This window comes from Mastigoproctus giganteus, chromosome 10 (genome assembly GCF_048544385.1).
Source record: "Mastigoproctus giganteus isolate SK-2022 chromosome 10, ASM4854438v1, whole genome shotgun sequence".
In the NCBI taxonomy this organism is placed as follows: Eukaryota; Metazoa; Arthropoda; class Arachnida; order Uropygi; family Thelyphonidae; genus Mastigoproctus; species Mastigoproctus giganteus.
Window position 1 is genome coordinate 170204156 of NC_143584.1, and position 16158 is coordinate 170220313.

The following is a 16158-nucleotide window of genomic DNA, read 5'->3' on the forward strand; positions in this document are numbered from 1 at the left end:
AGCTGGGAAGATTCTGTTGATAGTCTTCTGGGACTGTTTGAGAGTACTGCTTTTATTTCCTTGAAAAGGGTAAAACTCTGACAGGGAGGTACTGTGGATCTATTAACCAAATTATGAGAAAACATCATGAGGCAGTGACAAGGAATCCTGTACCGTGGAGTGCTGTTGCTGAATGACAATGCCTCACCTCACAGATGCAAACTGACAGGAACAACAGTGACCAAACTGGGGACTGAGTCTTTGCCGCGTCCAACTTATTCACCTGATATATATCCCCATTTGACTTTTACTTGTTTGGGAAATTGAAACAGCATCTTTGTGGACAATGAACATCTGAAAATCAGTAACTGAGTGGTTTGACAAGCAAAATACAGCCCTCTACAAAGAAGGGATTTTCTAGTTGAAACACAGATGGGAAAAATGCATAACTGTGGGTGGTGACTATATAGAGAAATCTTAATGTGCCACCCAAATTTTATGAGTTGGGGATTACAAGAACTATATACTTGACTACTCCTTTTGAATACCCCTCATACTTAGAAGTAACTGGCTTCTGCCAACAACTACTTAGGAAGGCCACAACTATTTTAGGTCCTTCTAATCAACACCGTTAATATACATCACAACAAACATACTTTATGGGAGTACATTGTTTCTTAACTACACTTATTGTAGAGATTTTTCTGTGACTTCTAGCAGAGAACTCAGCACACTTTCTATAGGGTTTAGGTCACAAATGCATACTGCAATTACTTCAGATACCCCAATCTTTACTATCCAGTACAAAGAATTTCTTTTGTACAAGATGAGGCCTTAGAGAACTTCCAAATTCTGGCAAAAAACAGGCTTATTTGTCCCCCCCCCCCCCATATACACACAACAGTTGCCTACAGTATGACATTTTTTATTGTAACTATTTTCTAATACCTACCTTTTCTATTAATAACTGTTTCGTGACTTCTAATGATTTTGCCAATTGGTCTTTCTGTTTTTCTATTAATTTTTGTTGAGCTTGTATTTGCCTTTTTAGTTCATCATTTGACTAGGAAAAAAAAAAAAAAAAAAAAAACACATATATATACAAAAATACATAAAATAAGTCCATATTTCAGAAAAATGAAAAAAATAACATAAAGTACAAATGCAAATTACAATTTCCTGCATAGTATAATGCAAAAAAATAAAAAGTAAAATACACCATTTATTCAAATCCTAACAGATAAATTATTAAAATTAAGATTCTTTAATTTTAATTTCTCTGTCAGTTATTATTTAAAAAAATAAACTTTATGCTACTGAAACACTTAAATAAATAATAATAATACAAAACACCCTGCCCATAATGAATATTTCTAACCATTTTTCTCCATAATGCCATTATTCTGTCAACAAAACACTTCATGTATAATTTTGTATTGTGCTTATGCAGTACTTTTTTTCGACACTCAGTATAAGGAAAGTTTGGCCACTGCTGATATCAAGTTTAGCCATAGGAGAATTATATGCTACTACAGCTCATGATAACACAACACAAATCCAACTAATATTTCATAATTAGAGTCCAAATTCAATATTAAGAATTAGTAGAGAAAACCATTCAATCCATCCTTAAAATTCTTTCATGGCTTTACCATAACATATGGAACAAATATTTTAAAATAAATAAACAACATCTATTTGAATTTAAAATGTTTTTAATTTTTAGGAATTATTTTTGCAGTGCACAATGAAGTGGAATGCTTTATAGACACATCATTTCTTTTTGTGTATCATGACTTTTATTGCTACAACAACTCAATAACCAATCTGACAGTACAGTAATTGTTTGTCACAGTAACTTTCCCTTCTAATCAGAAAAGGTAAGAGTGAAAGGAGTAATCCATTATGAGTACATCTTTCCTTCCTGTCCTCTTTTCTTCCATTTTTCCTTATGATCATCAACATCCAAATCAGTTATAGATAGGTGGGTGAATGAGTTACCTTGTCAGTATAAATCAGTCTATCTGGACTGATTTATACAATATAGAATTTTACTCCCACTAGGTATAACAGCCTTCCATTCACCATTTTCCTCCATTGAAGATATAACAGGAAATATACTATTTCCTGTTATATCTTCAAGTATCTTTTTAAATAAGCTTCCTTCTCCTATCCTTTCTTTTTCCTCATGGTTATTTCTCATTTGTAATATGGCTTTCCATCTATTGTTCAATTTATTTTTCTTAAAACTTTCATTTCATCTATTCTAATTTTTGATAATTCACCACTTTTCTCACCCAGCTCTCAGGCCAAATTCTCTACAGCTTTTAATTTATTCAAAGTCTTGATTATATTGCAAATTACCACTTAACAACACAATATCATCCACATATAATAAATATTCAATTTTTAACAGTATCCACATTAAACTTTGTCAGTAACTTACATTCTTTTAAATTATCCATAAAAGAAGTGGTGATAAAATAACCCTAAACCATTTTCCAATGATTCTTTCAATTTTCACTGCAGGTTCATCATTAATGCATCATGAAGAGATTCTTAGCTCCTTAAGATTCTCCTTGATAATGTATTTTTCTAAAATTTGAAAATGAAAATTTCTCAGTATACTTATCTCTGCTGTTTTCATGATCAACAAATCCTAAATACAAGTTCTTGTTTCTGACTTTTTTATACTTGCAAATATTTCATTTTGGCACCTTCAGTTTACCCTAAAACCTAAAATGTTCTTTTGTAAGCTTATCAAGGTTACAAAAGAATCTGGAATTACTAAGGAGTGTAATTCCTTTGTAATTCTCACACTCAGTTTATTTTACTATTTATATATTGGTAAAATTGATGGCTTTCTTCAATCTTCTGAAACTTGTCCTTTGGAAAATGACTTCTGTATAATGTGATATAATCAGTATGATGCTGTTTTTTTCCTCTGTTTTTCAATATTTCAGATAAAATTCACACACCTGTTTCCCATACTTGATATTTTCTGTGTTCTTGCTGGATTTTAGGGGCATCAGTAACTTTAGCATATGATGCAAGAAAGCAAGCTTATACAGCATCAGCCAAAAAAAAAAAAAAAACCCTTCCCATTTCACCCATCCATTTGCACCAATGTTTGTCTAGTTCTTCCCTCAATGTATTTAAGCTGTCAACTTCTACGACAGATGGAAGTTTGTTCCAGCAATCAACCACACGCTGCGCTGGCTAAAGGCAAATTTCCACATCTATTCTACAACTGCCTTTCCTCAATTTGAATTTATGTCCCCTCAGGTGAATAATCTGGGCAAGAGGAAGAATTCCATCAGCATTGAGCTTGCTCAAACCATTCAAGGCCTGATACACCTCAATCAGATCACCTCATCACCAGACACAAATCTGCAAATCTTAAGCCTCTCTTCATTAGAGCAACCCTTTGTTCCATTCACTAACCTTGTTGCCCTTCTCTGTGCCCTTCCTAAAAGGAGGCTTCCAGACCTGTATACAGTACTCAAAGTGTGGCCTGACCATTGCCTTATACAAGGGGATAATCTACGCCCATATGCGACTTGGTTCTCATTCGTGTTGTAAAACTCTACCATTCTAGTAGGAGTAATATTCAAACACAACAGAAAAACCCAACTGGTTGAAAGCCCGGGTGGTGACTTGGGATAAGTAGTGATGTACCATCCCCATCGCGAGGAAGTAGGTCACTACTACTACCTGGGCATCGCCCATCTGGAAAAAGCGACTTCAACAAAATTAAACTGACTATAATTTTGTCTATTAGCAAAAAGCTCCTCCAAAACACAGAGAGAGAGAGAGAGAGAGAGAGAGAGAGAGAGAGACTCCACTCCAATCTCACTGTTATGTCCATATACAGCAGACAATATAGCATCATGCAGAGGCAAGTCTCTGGCTCCTTGCACGCACATAACTCCATTGGAGAAAACCCCAACTTCAGGTCATGCCCTGAGAGAACAGAACATGTCGCCAGCCCAAACTGGAGCCAAGAAGATGTACAAATGACAACCTTTCTCAGAACTGGTCCACTGAATCTGCCATATGGCCTCCAATTCATCACTGATTCACCTTCGTTTGAGTAGAAAATCAGGGTCCAACAGTCCGCCCTGATTTTCCATGATAGTAGTAGACCACGCAAAAGTCTACCATAATTGAGGAGCTTCATTCACAGTCCACAAAAAACAGTATGGAAAGTGCTTCCATTTATAGTATAAGTGGCTGTATATAAAGCCATACAAGTTAGAGAAAGTACAAACCAGTACCCCTGAACAGAAGATCAGCCATTTTTTATGGACATGTTTATTAAGATGGAAGAAGATGAAAGATGCTTAAGCGTTTTGTGTTTAACAATAAGTATATATTCTATGTCACAGGCAAGATGAATGCACAATGTAAGAATGTGAGGAAGTGAGAAACCCAACATAGTTTTGGAACACATGTCAGACAGTCCCAAAGTTAATGTGTTTTGTGCTGTAAGTTTCAGAAAAGTGTACAGCCTATTCTTGTTTGCTGAAAGAACACTCACTGGTCCTATGTACTGAGGCAAGCTGGAGAGTTATCTGATCTCACAAAATGCTCAGGACAATCTTTGCAACAATGTGATCTTCAAACAAGATGGTGTGTCCCCCTCACTTCCAAAAAAGCTGTTTGACTCTCCACTTCTAAGTTAATGGGTAGGAAACAGCACTATTTCTGTGGCCAGTTCACCAGACCTCACACCACTGAACTTCTTTTTGTGAAGTTATACTAAGGCATAGCCAGATGTATAAGCTCTCCCCCACCATTATGTGAATGACTTGAGAAGGATCAGTGTGGCATTTGACACACCTATACAAGTAGTGTTATAACACATCTGGAAAAAAAGTTTATTTTTTTGGGATGTACACTGCTTTACTGCTGGGAGTCATACTGAAGCGTTGTATTACATTCACTGCAACTTTGGGGTTTGTACTATTTTTCTTCTGGTACAACGTTCTATGTAAACAATAAAAAGTTGTAAGGTACCAAATATGTGAAGCTACTTTTGCTTACTCTGTATTTATGGTACTCGCTGAATGAGAAACAGACAATGCTCTGAAAGGTAAATTTTTGTCACAATTTCTATATTAAAAATTTGAGAAGTTTGTAATGAATAGTATCAAAATGTGCTATAAAAGGCTGCCAATATTTTGTGACACATGACTGCCAGCAGTTTACATTTCTTCAAACATTGTTTTAGGTCTTAAAGCACCTGAAAGTTGCAGTGGAATGGATCTGTGACTATATAGTAGGTACTCTAATGCTCCCCATTAAAATTTATTCAGATTTTTGTCTGTAAACTGTTGAGAACCTTGTTACAAACAAGAGTAACCCCTCTCTGTAAAAAAAAAAAAAAAACCCTCTATGTTTGCTTTTGATGGCATACAAATGGGTTACAGCACCTGACAGTAACATTACATGATATCCGATATCTTTAATTCAATAAACTTAAAGAAATTATACATTTGTATTGCAAATTTTTACTACTAATAAAATAACTATCAAGACTTTTTTAAAAACAAACTGCTGGCAGATCAACAGTCATATCAAAGATGTCACTATTATCATTTCTTAAAGAGGAAATGAACTAGTCTTCTAACAGATTTTACAGATAAGAACATATAAAAAAATTTGCAAAATGAGGACAACATTTTTCTGTATGTTTAAAAGTATCAATCTCTGATTAGTAATTTAAATAAATGTTTATGACAGAGTGACACACTTCCTCTTCATTCATGTCTATCCTTTCTTTTTTTCCATCACCACAGAACAAATGAGTTGGATATTCCAGTTACTGAAATAATTTCACAACTGTTATCTATTCATATCCCATCAATAGAATTCATCAATTAGATCCACCTTGGTAATAATGGCAAAGAATGTCTGCCCGTCTGTGACTAGTCACTACCTCGCAAAAAACATGTCTAAGTTTGGTACTGTCACAACTAGCATTATTCATCTAGTGTTTGTCACCAATTTCACAACAATCACTTAGGCTTTTTGTTCTTATAATATCTTTCTTACCGAAATCATCTAACATCCATGTTTCTTTGCATATTCCCTAAAAGTTTATGAATTTAAATTTAATCTGAAGTGCTATCCACCATATCAACTGGAACTAACAGGATACAAAGTAGTGAAGAGGGAGATATAAAAGTAGGTCATCATTAATTATTACCTTGCACAGTTTTAACCCCTTCTTCAACTCTGCACTTTCATTCAGTAAACAGAATTGCCAAAATCTTTCTACCTATCTCTATAAACAATTCTGCTTCCTGAAATAAGGATGTAGGATGTTCAGAATGTGGCCATAAAATAATTCCACAAAGAGGGAAAAAAAACAAATGATAGTTTGCAGATCACTTTATTACTTTCATAGTAAAAAGACTTTAAAGGAAAATTCAGTTGATCAACTTTTTCATGCTAATATGAAAAACCATTTAATTTACCCTTTGTAATTCTTCTATCCTGTTATCTCTAATTTCAAGATCCATTGCTGATTTACTCTCCAGTTCCTTGATTTTGTTTATGGTGAGATCTGTTTGGACGACTCTTTGGGTTACCTGCACTGGCCTTTGGAGGGGCATCATCATTGCCGTATAATCAAGAGTACTGTTAATTGCAGCTGCTAAAGGTGATGCTAGTGGATTTCCTTGAGGTGACTGAGGATACTAGAGGAGAAAAACATTAAAGTTTAATATACATATACAGAAATAATTACCTATTTTGAAATTAAATTTTTTCTTTGTGTAAAGTATATCTGTTACTTTTTTAACACTGCCATTGTTTTCTGTCAGAGCAAAATAACTACATAAGTAAAATATGAATAGCTCATAAAAAAAAAAAAAAAAAAATATATATATATATATATATATATATATATATTGTCATTCCATTCACTGACCTTTTTTGTGAGTATGCAGGTATATACACACATGCACATTTTTTTTTTTTCCCCATGCAAGGGGCCGAAGGAGTATGAACGCATAATATACAAAAGAGTCACTTTCAGAACACTGTTCCAACTTATGTTGATTCAATATAACATCACCTTTAATTTTCAAATTTAAAATTCTAAATATAAAAATTTTCTTCTCTCCCTTCGCTAAGAAAGAGATATGAGAAAGTCTATGCCTTGCTTATTTTTGACAATGCACGTGGCCATCTTGTTAACATTTAAGACACTGTTGACACTGTCATAAAAATTACTTGCATGGATGACATTAAAGTCACTTTCATGACAACAAATATGGCCTAAATATAAATATGCATATCCAGTAAAAATTTTAATACACATTTAATTACAATTGGTTTGCAGCTTTCAAGGCTAAATGGGCCTCTTCATCAGCCTCTCCATTCTGTTAGTATTTGCTGATGAAGAGGCCCATTTAGCCTCGAAAGCTGCAAACCATTTGTAATTAAACGTGTATTAATTTTTACTGGATATACGTATTTGTATTTAAGCAATGGATCCCAGTACTACAGGCCCATTTACTCTCAAATATGGCCTATTTGTTGCAACCAGTGAACAAGGGTTGATAAAAACATTCAAAGCCTATTATATCTGGCAAGGATATTATATAAAGAAATTCACAAAAAAAGAAACATCACAGGAGGAATCCTTTGGGTTACAATGAACGGTATGTGCAGAATATACAGGGTGTTTTTGAAAGGTCTTGTCAAACTCTGAGTGTGTTCTACTGAACAGAAAAATGAAAAAAAGTTCTTATGGATTTATGTTCGAAAATGCTTCCTTTCAAGTTATAGACCATTTTCTTTATTGGAACAGGGTAAAGGTTAAGGATATCTGTCAAGATAATTTTTTTTTATTACAGTAATTGATGCACACTGTGACTGATGAGAACTTTCCTTTATGTCTACATCACAACAAGTGTTTAAAATGACCTCCTTGAGCAGGCAATGCATAGCTCACAGAGCCTATTCACAGACTGTCAAATGTTTCAAAATTATTAGTGTTCCAAATTGTTTGACAACCATCCATAATCCATTCTCGGAGAACTTGTGCATTATGAACCAGGGTAATGTAAACAAAAACCTTGAAGTATTCCCATAAGAAGGTCCAGTATAGTTCAATACACTGCTGCAGAAGCCACTGACAAATGCACCACATAGATGAAAATTATCTTGTGAGAGGGCCTGCACTTGTTGCATGTGATATAGGTAGAGTTGCTGCTCACAAAGAATTTTCCATAACAGTTGAATGTGCTACTGCTATAATTTTCATGCTAATTTCTGGGATTACTCTCGATTGTGTCCACCAAAGAAGCCGTGAAAGCATATATACCATTAAGAAAACACTGCATAAGGAGAATTCTGAGATAGATGAATAATGAACTAGACAGTTTAACAGGGCACAAAAAGATGGCATGGAAAAGTTACAGAGCAACAAGTAATATAAAAAAAAAAAAATTTTTAAAGTCAATTCCTACTTAGGTCAACAAAGAAAAATTTTATTTTAGTTACTTTTTATTAAATAATTACAATTAATATAAATATGTATATACATATGACAGAATCACAATATTAAGTGGCAAAATAGAAAGCGAATTTCCTTGCAATTTTCCATTTTCCTTTCTATATATGGTGTTGGACTATTATTTTTATTCACATGTTTCATTTTCCATTTTGTTCCCTCCTTGACTCAGACCAGAACCCAGAATGAAAAAAGAATCTGAAAAAGAAATTTTTTTCCAGCGATCTACACGCTTCGCCACTGATGGTATTTATTCCTAAATTTATATCCTGCTAAATATCTTATATAAGAGAAAATGTTTTCTCCCATATAAAACTAAAATTAATTAATTAAATTTAATTAATGAATTAATATTTGAAAAAACTGTATTAACATCAAGTGTCATCCACTACAAGTTTAAAAAAAAAAATGTATTTGAACTTGAGTGGATGAATAACAAAAATTTTTCAAAAAATTATTGATTTTCGCAAGAATTGAACTCGCATTTTTCACCTTCACGTGAAAAATACTGAAATCCTTGCATTTTACCGATTGAGCTACTGCCTGTTGATTTCAATTTTATTCCTAAATTTATATAAGAGAAATTTTTTTCTCCCATATAAAACTAAAATTAATTAAATTTAATTAATGAATTAATATATGAAAAAACTGTATTAACATCAAGTGTCATCCACTACAAGTTTAAAAAAATTTATTTGAACTTGAGTGGATGAATAAAAAGTATTTTATTAACGATTGAAAATTTGAACAAGATATATAAATATATATAGGGAGAGTGTGAACTAATAGTAGGAATTAAATAAAAGGAACTGAGCCTAAAACAGCTACAAATTGATCTGTAACAATATCACAGAAAAGATTAGGCTGGCAAAGCCAGATTATGAGAAATCGCTGGCTGAGAGAAAGCAAAAAATGGGAATGAGTTTTTCTCTAATGACAATGACTTTTTACCTCATTGAATACTGAGGAGAAAAGAACAAATCAAATCAGACCCTTGCATAATGGATGCGGGAAAGTTATAAATAGCCCTGCTGATATTTTAGATGAAATTAATAGGTACTTTGCATTGATATTTATAGAAGCAAGACCTTTCATGTGAAATGAAGCTGGAAAGCATGAAATTAGTGATACTGAAACTTCAGAAGATTATTTATTAGAAAAATCTTTTGAGCCTAATAGAAATTATGGCTCCTGGAGTTGTGGCATATATGCAGTAATTGTGATGGAAGTGGCAGTTAGGCCAATGGTGTCCTATTGATTATTTATCAAACATTTGCTTGTAGAGATAGGGAGGTCATAATACCACTGCATAAGGCAACTGACCACACTTGGAATACTGTGTATGGAGACTACACTAAAAAAAAAAAAAAAAAAAAGCATCGAGCTCCTTGGAAAGGTCAAAAGATGGGTAAAATGTCTGGTGAGAGCAAAAAGGGCACCCACGCGAAGAAAGACTTTGAATATGTGGGCTACACAGCATGGAAAGTAGACACCATAGAAGTGATTTGATTGAGGTAACTTTTCTCAGAGTTGAAAGTTAAAATTACGGGAGTGGGGAGGTTTGGAATGGATTGCAGAAAGTTTTCTTTTTGCCAGCAAGTTGTTAATTATTTAAATAAGCTGTCTCCATGGGTGGTGAGGTTAAATGCTTGGGGAAATTCAAAGCTAGCTCAGATGGATAAATACCTCTGTAAGGAAGGAGTCAAATATGTGCTTTATATTATTATTATTATATATATACAGTCGGGCCTCTATAATGAAATCGATTGGTCCCTTGAAAAAATTCATTATAAAGAAATATGGCCTTTTCAACAATGAAAAATACTGTAAATTCAGAAATATAGTAAAAGATGAGAAAGAAGTGGGAATGAATAAATTTTTTTAACATTTTAAAACAATTTATTAATACATACTAAGAAATGGCTACTTACATGATGTCCACAATTTATTAGTACACTTTTAAGAATTATGTTGTAAAATAATTGGTTATTTTTTGTTGTACACTGGATTCTACTGTACACCATTCATAAAAATGTTCACTTTTGTTAAAACTTTAAACACTCAGATATATTTTCTGTTACATTTTCTTCCCACTGAAAGCCTCAATGCAAAGTTTCAAATGCTGCCAAAGTTCCTTGTTGGGAAGATTTAATATTGCCCTCATTTTCATCCAATCATCATCGATATCGTCATTAGTTCTTTAAATACGTTCCAAAATGTTGGCGTCACTTGGATATTCAGCTACTATGACATTATTATCAACTCCTAAAAATTCATTAAGAACAATTTCTCCACTGATCAAACATCGCTCAAAACTCTTCCTAAGGTTGCTCAATGTCTTCTAGCAGTTCATCCCACTCATCTCTGTTAATTAGCATTTTAGCAAAACCTGATTTTGCGAAACAATTCTTAATCTTTGTTTTCGTCATATCTTGACTCCACACTTTTGCCATCTCTGATATGCACGACTGCAAATCTATAACAGAATCTATAGGTTAATTGGTTTCTATTCTCAGTATAATTTTTTTCAGTATGCATTTTCAGTAGTACATTTTCAAATTCTTGATAATGCCTTGACCCATTGTCCATTAGCTGCAGTTTAGATGAGGTATTCGGAGGAAATAAAACAAGCTTCACACTTGTAAGTTTCGAAATTACCAAGTGAAGGTGGGCAGGGCAGTTGTCAACAATCAAAATAAGCTCATACACTTGCTTTCTTGCATCACATGCCTCTATTACTATCAACACGATTTTTCTGTTTTCTTTCATAATTTTTCTATTGAAATTTAAAATCCACTGCTCAAAAATTTCGTTTGTCATTCAAGGTTTTTTGTTGTAGTTTTAGTCCAGTTGTAATGACTTTACTCCTTTGAAACACTGGGGTTATTTACTTTTGCCTATTACCAAACGCTTCAGTTTTTCATTACCAGCCATATTTGCAACCAAGAGTGTAACTCTCTCCTTACTATATTTACCACCTAAACATTTATCATATTTAAAAGTCTGTGTCTTGTCAGCAAACATTTAAAAATGAGACATGTTTCATCAACATTGAGTATGTTTTTGGACTCTTAGTCCTCCATAATTTTTTTGAAACTATTTCTTTCCAATGGGTATAGTCTTCTTCGATTGCAACTCCACTTTCATCAGAAATAACTTTTTCAAGTAAGTCATGATGCTCTTATAATTTGTCCAGCCAACCAGAACTGGCTTGGAATGTTTTGTGCCCCAGAAAAAGATGCATTCTCCATAGCCTTTTTTTTTTTTTTTTTTTTTTTTATATTATTAATAGCATTGATATCGGCATGTTTTGATCTCAAATCAGTTTCGTCCACTTAAAAACTGCTTCACCTACATCTTCCCAAAGGCATAATTTTTCATGCTTCTGACTGGGTCCCATTTCCTCAAACAGTTTGAAAATCGAAACAGGGTTTTTCAGAATGGTTGACGCACTACTGGCAGGGACATCAAATTTTAAAGAGATTTCTGTTTTTTTTTTTTTTTAACACCATGATCTACACTATTAAGCACTTCCACCTTTTCACACTACACTCAAGGATTTCCTCTTAGGCACTGTAAGGTTACTTGCATAACAGTTAAAACAAAGCTGAAATTAGGGACCAAATGTAGCTACCATGCAAACAGAGATGGGTGAAATTTAGTGAAAATGTGGATGACTCATTTCTTCAAAACAACAGATGAATTCCGAGATAAAAGAAAATCAGTCTCTCCTAATTCTCTAATAAGATGCTCAGGATAGAAAATAGGTTGACCAGAGCCAATGCCCACATCAGGAATATGCCTTAATCTTTGCCAATGGCTGTGGACAGCTGACCAGTGGTATTCTCAGCATAGTAGTATATAAGTTGTATAGGTTTTACTTCTTTGTAACCATTGCTGATCCACTGCTGGGCAAAGGCCTCTCCCAAAACTTCCATCTTTCTCTATCCCACGCTGTAGTTGGCCAATTTCCTCCTGCAGGGTTTTACAGGCACCATTAAATTGTAAAATGTTTTAGCTCTTAATCCCTTTAGCTACTAAAAGCTAAAGGGATCAATGCTTAATCCTTTTAACTCTTAATTCGTGCTTTCTATAGCATCAGCTTTATTACCTAAAGGCCAGAGCTGCAAACAAAGCGTGTTTGCAGCTCTGGCCAACAAAGTCTCTCAAAATCAGTTCATTATATGGAAATTTTCTTTGTTATACGGAAACTATTTTCAATGTAATGACCAAGGGGAAAATCAAAAAAGTTCACTACATAGAAAATTTCACTATATGGAAGTTCATTAAAGAGAGGTCCGACTGTATATATATATATATATATATATATATATATATATATATATATATTATTTTTTAGCCAGAGCAGCAAAAGACGAGGGCTTCCTTGCACCATATGACTAATATTAATACTAACTTCTCTGATTGTGGAATTTACAAATAAGACTGGTTTTGATGAAATGGAGACATAACTTACATGGAGGGAATGCTGGAATAGCGTGAAGCTAACTGACCAACAAGAAAAGAATCTGGTCAAGTTGGAATAATAAAGGGAATGAGTGGAAGAAGAGGAAATTCAGCCAGCACCGGAAGTGAAAGTCAGTGGATAATCTTGTTAAAGATGACTCAGATCCCAATTTCAAGAATAAAAGTAATTTCATACCAGTTACTTTTTTTTTTTTTTTGATTTTCACAGTAATCAATTTGAGAGAGAGAGAGATTGAATTTTTAAACACATAATGGATAATGATACTGCTTATGCCATAGCTGTAGAAACAAATCATTATTTCTACAGTGTTGAAATGAATGTTAGTGAGAAATCAAAACTGGGTAAGTGGTATGACACTACATTGCAGAATATACATATTTTTTGCAATAATAATGCTAGTGGGAGTGTTGGGAAAAGGAAAAAAAAAAAAAAAAATTGACTGATTAATGATTAAAAATCCATTTTGCACAGGATTGATTTTTATTACTGCTCTGCTTGTTCCACTTCAGTAATGTCACTTCTGTGACAATTATGAACAGGAGGGAGATAGATTATTCAAAATCAGCAGCAATTATGAAAAAAGTTAAAATAAATTTAAAACAATGAATCCATTTCATAAACAGTGCACTGATAAGAGAATCATGGTGTTGAAATGAAGGTTGAAGTTTAGGCAGTATGCTCCTTCAAAGCAGCATCATTTTGCTGTAAAATTATTTATGACAATATTAGTTATATTCTTAATTTCATTACATTTACAGGTTCTGCCATAGAAATTAAACGTTATGAAGGTTTATATATAGTCATCACTGTGAGTGATGACCTTACATGCTCTGTGTGTGTGTGTGGTTTACAGAGGGTGTGCAAGTTTGTGTTTTTCATCTTGAATTATCAGGAATGAATGTCTGTTGGCATTTTAATGAAAATGACAAACTTATGGTTGCAGAAAAGAAAAGAAAGGAGTAATAAGATTTTATGATGCGGAAAATGCATTGCCTTTTATGTCCTTGAACTGTAATGCTGCTCCATTAATGTGTGCTCAATGGTGTCCTGTCGACAATCTGACAGTTGGATGTGCAGCAGGATCAGAAGGTTTTTATGGGATGTTACTACACCAATATGACCTCTGGAAAACAGGTGAAAACCAGTTGTAATCAGCCTTCTGCACTAAGTGAGGCTCTGCTGTAGTCACCTTTCCTCTTCAAGAGCATCTTGTGGGATGCATGATGCCACAGAGACCACATAACAAACCAACTCCAAAAACTGCTGTTAAAGGAATACCTGCAACTAGGTGGAAGGATAGGATCAGTGAACTTTTGGGCATGACATTTTGTGATACCGCTCGTATAGCACATGATTGATGCAGTTGAAGGAATTTGTTGGTGGCCACAACAGCTTCTCAGGGAAGCTATGTGACTGGAAGAAGGGTGTGTGCGTGTGTGTGTTAAAAGTGCTAAGATGGATGTGTAAATTACACAAAATGCCATAACTAATAGGAGGATAGCAGAAACTGGAGATATTATATGCATGAGAAAGAGAGTGAATATCCTATGTGATCATCATCATCAGCCATTTTCAATCCACTGCAGGATGAAGGCCTCTCCCGCAACTTTCCAGTTCCTTCTGTGTTGGGCAACAGTCATCCATTTACTACCCACAAACTCATGAATTTCATCTATCCATCTTCACCGTTGTCTTCCAGGTTTTCTTCTAGCTCCTCTTGGGTATCATTCTGTTATTTTCTTAGTCCATCTGTCATCATGTCTTCGAGCTATGTGTCCTGCCCAAGACCATTTCAGTTCTTTAGTTTTGATAAGAATGTCCTTTACTTGAGTTTGCTGCCTAATCCATGTTTCTCTCTTTTTATCTACCAGTCTGATTCCCAATATAATTCGTTCCATTCTTCGCTGTGTAGTGCTCAGCTTCTCTTCCATTCTTTTGGTGAGTTCCCAAGTTTCACTTCCATAAGTCATGGTGGGGAGTATACATTGGTTCATTATTTTACGTTTCAGACAAATTGGGATATTGCTCCTCAGTATGTGACTATATTTCCTGAATGCTATCCATCCAAAATTTATTCTTCTCTCGACTCCAGCTATTTATTACAAGTCATTATTACAGCTAATGACTTGTCCCAGATAAATACATGACTCCACCTTTTCAATTACTGCTCCTTCAATCATTATTTCCCTTTCTGTGGCATACTTGTTCATCATTACTTTTGTTTTAGCCATATTCATCTTTAGTCCAAAATCCTTACTAACTGTGCATAACTGATTAAGATTTTCCTCTAATTCTTTGGGATCGTGGCTCATGACCACAATGTCATCTGAAAATCTTAAATGGTTTAGGTACTCTCCATTCACATTGACTCCTTTCTGCGACCAATCTAATCTTCTGAAAGCTTGCTCAAGGGCAGCAGCAAACATGTTCGGAGATATTGTGTCTCCTTGTCAAGCTCCTTTCCCAATTTTAAATTTGCTACTGTCTTTGTCTAGTCCAGTCCAGTGGTTTTCAACTGTGGTGCCGCAACAACATTCTTGGGGTGCCGTGTAATTTGGGTTTAAGTTACTTAAACTTATTATTATTTTTAAAATTTGTATATTTATTTCATCATAAAAAGGTGTACAGTATCCATTGTACCGTATCTTTTTAATTTTGTGGTGATCTATAATTGATCTTTATTTAGTACCTGTATATAAAGAATAAAATTATTATATAGGTATATATTAAAAGGTCGAAAACCACTGTGGTAGGTATTTTTTTTGGCCTAGGGGTGCCGTGAAAAAATTACCGGGACAGTAATGGCGGCGTGAACCGAGAAAGTTTGGGAACCTCTGGTCTAGTCTAGTCTAATAAAGGAGGTAGCATTCTCATATTTTCTTCAAAATTATAATATATGGAGTATCTATGCCTTGTCATTACAGTGCCTGAAACATTGCCTTATGCTGTATGGAGTCAAATGCCTTTTCATAATCCACAAATGCCAGGCATAATTGTGTTTTATATTCATTTGCTTTCTCCATTAGCTATGATATTACATGAAGGTGATCCATAGTTGAGAATCCTGTTCTAAAGCCAGCTTGCTCTTTCGGTTGATTCTCATCAAGTATTCTTTCTAATCTGTTAGTAATGCCCATTGTGAACAACTTGTAGATGTGGGATA

The 16158-nt window shown here is 34.2% G+C and overlaps 1 protein-coding gene across 8 annotated transcripts in view; it reads right to left on the reverse strand.

Moving 5' to 3' along the window:
* Nucleotides 1-16158, reverse strand: part of Tlk (Tousled-like kinase) — a 651915-nt gene that overhangs the window by 203374 nt on the left and 432383 nt on the right. For all 8 annotated transcript variants that reach the window (XM_090383577.1, XM_090383580.1, XM_090383576.1 and 5 more), the window contains 2 exons: nt 6462-6683; nt 932-1042 (listed from right to left, as the gene is read on the reverse strand). In XM_090383577.1, coding sequence (XP_090239703.1) covers nt 932-1042; nt 6462-6683 — 333 coding nt within the window. The remainder of the gene's footprint in view (nt 1-931; nt 1043-6461; nt 6684-16158) is intronic.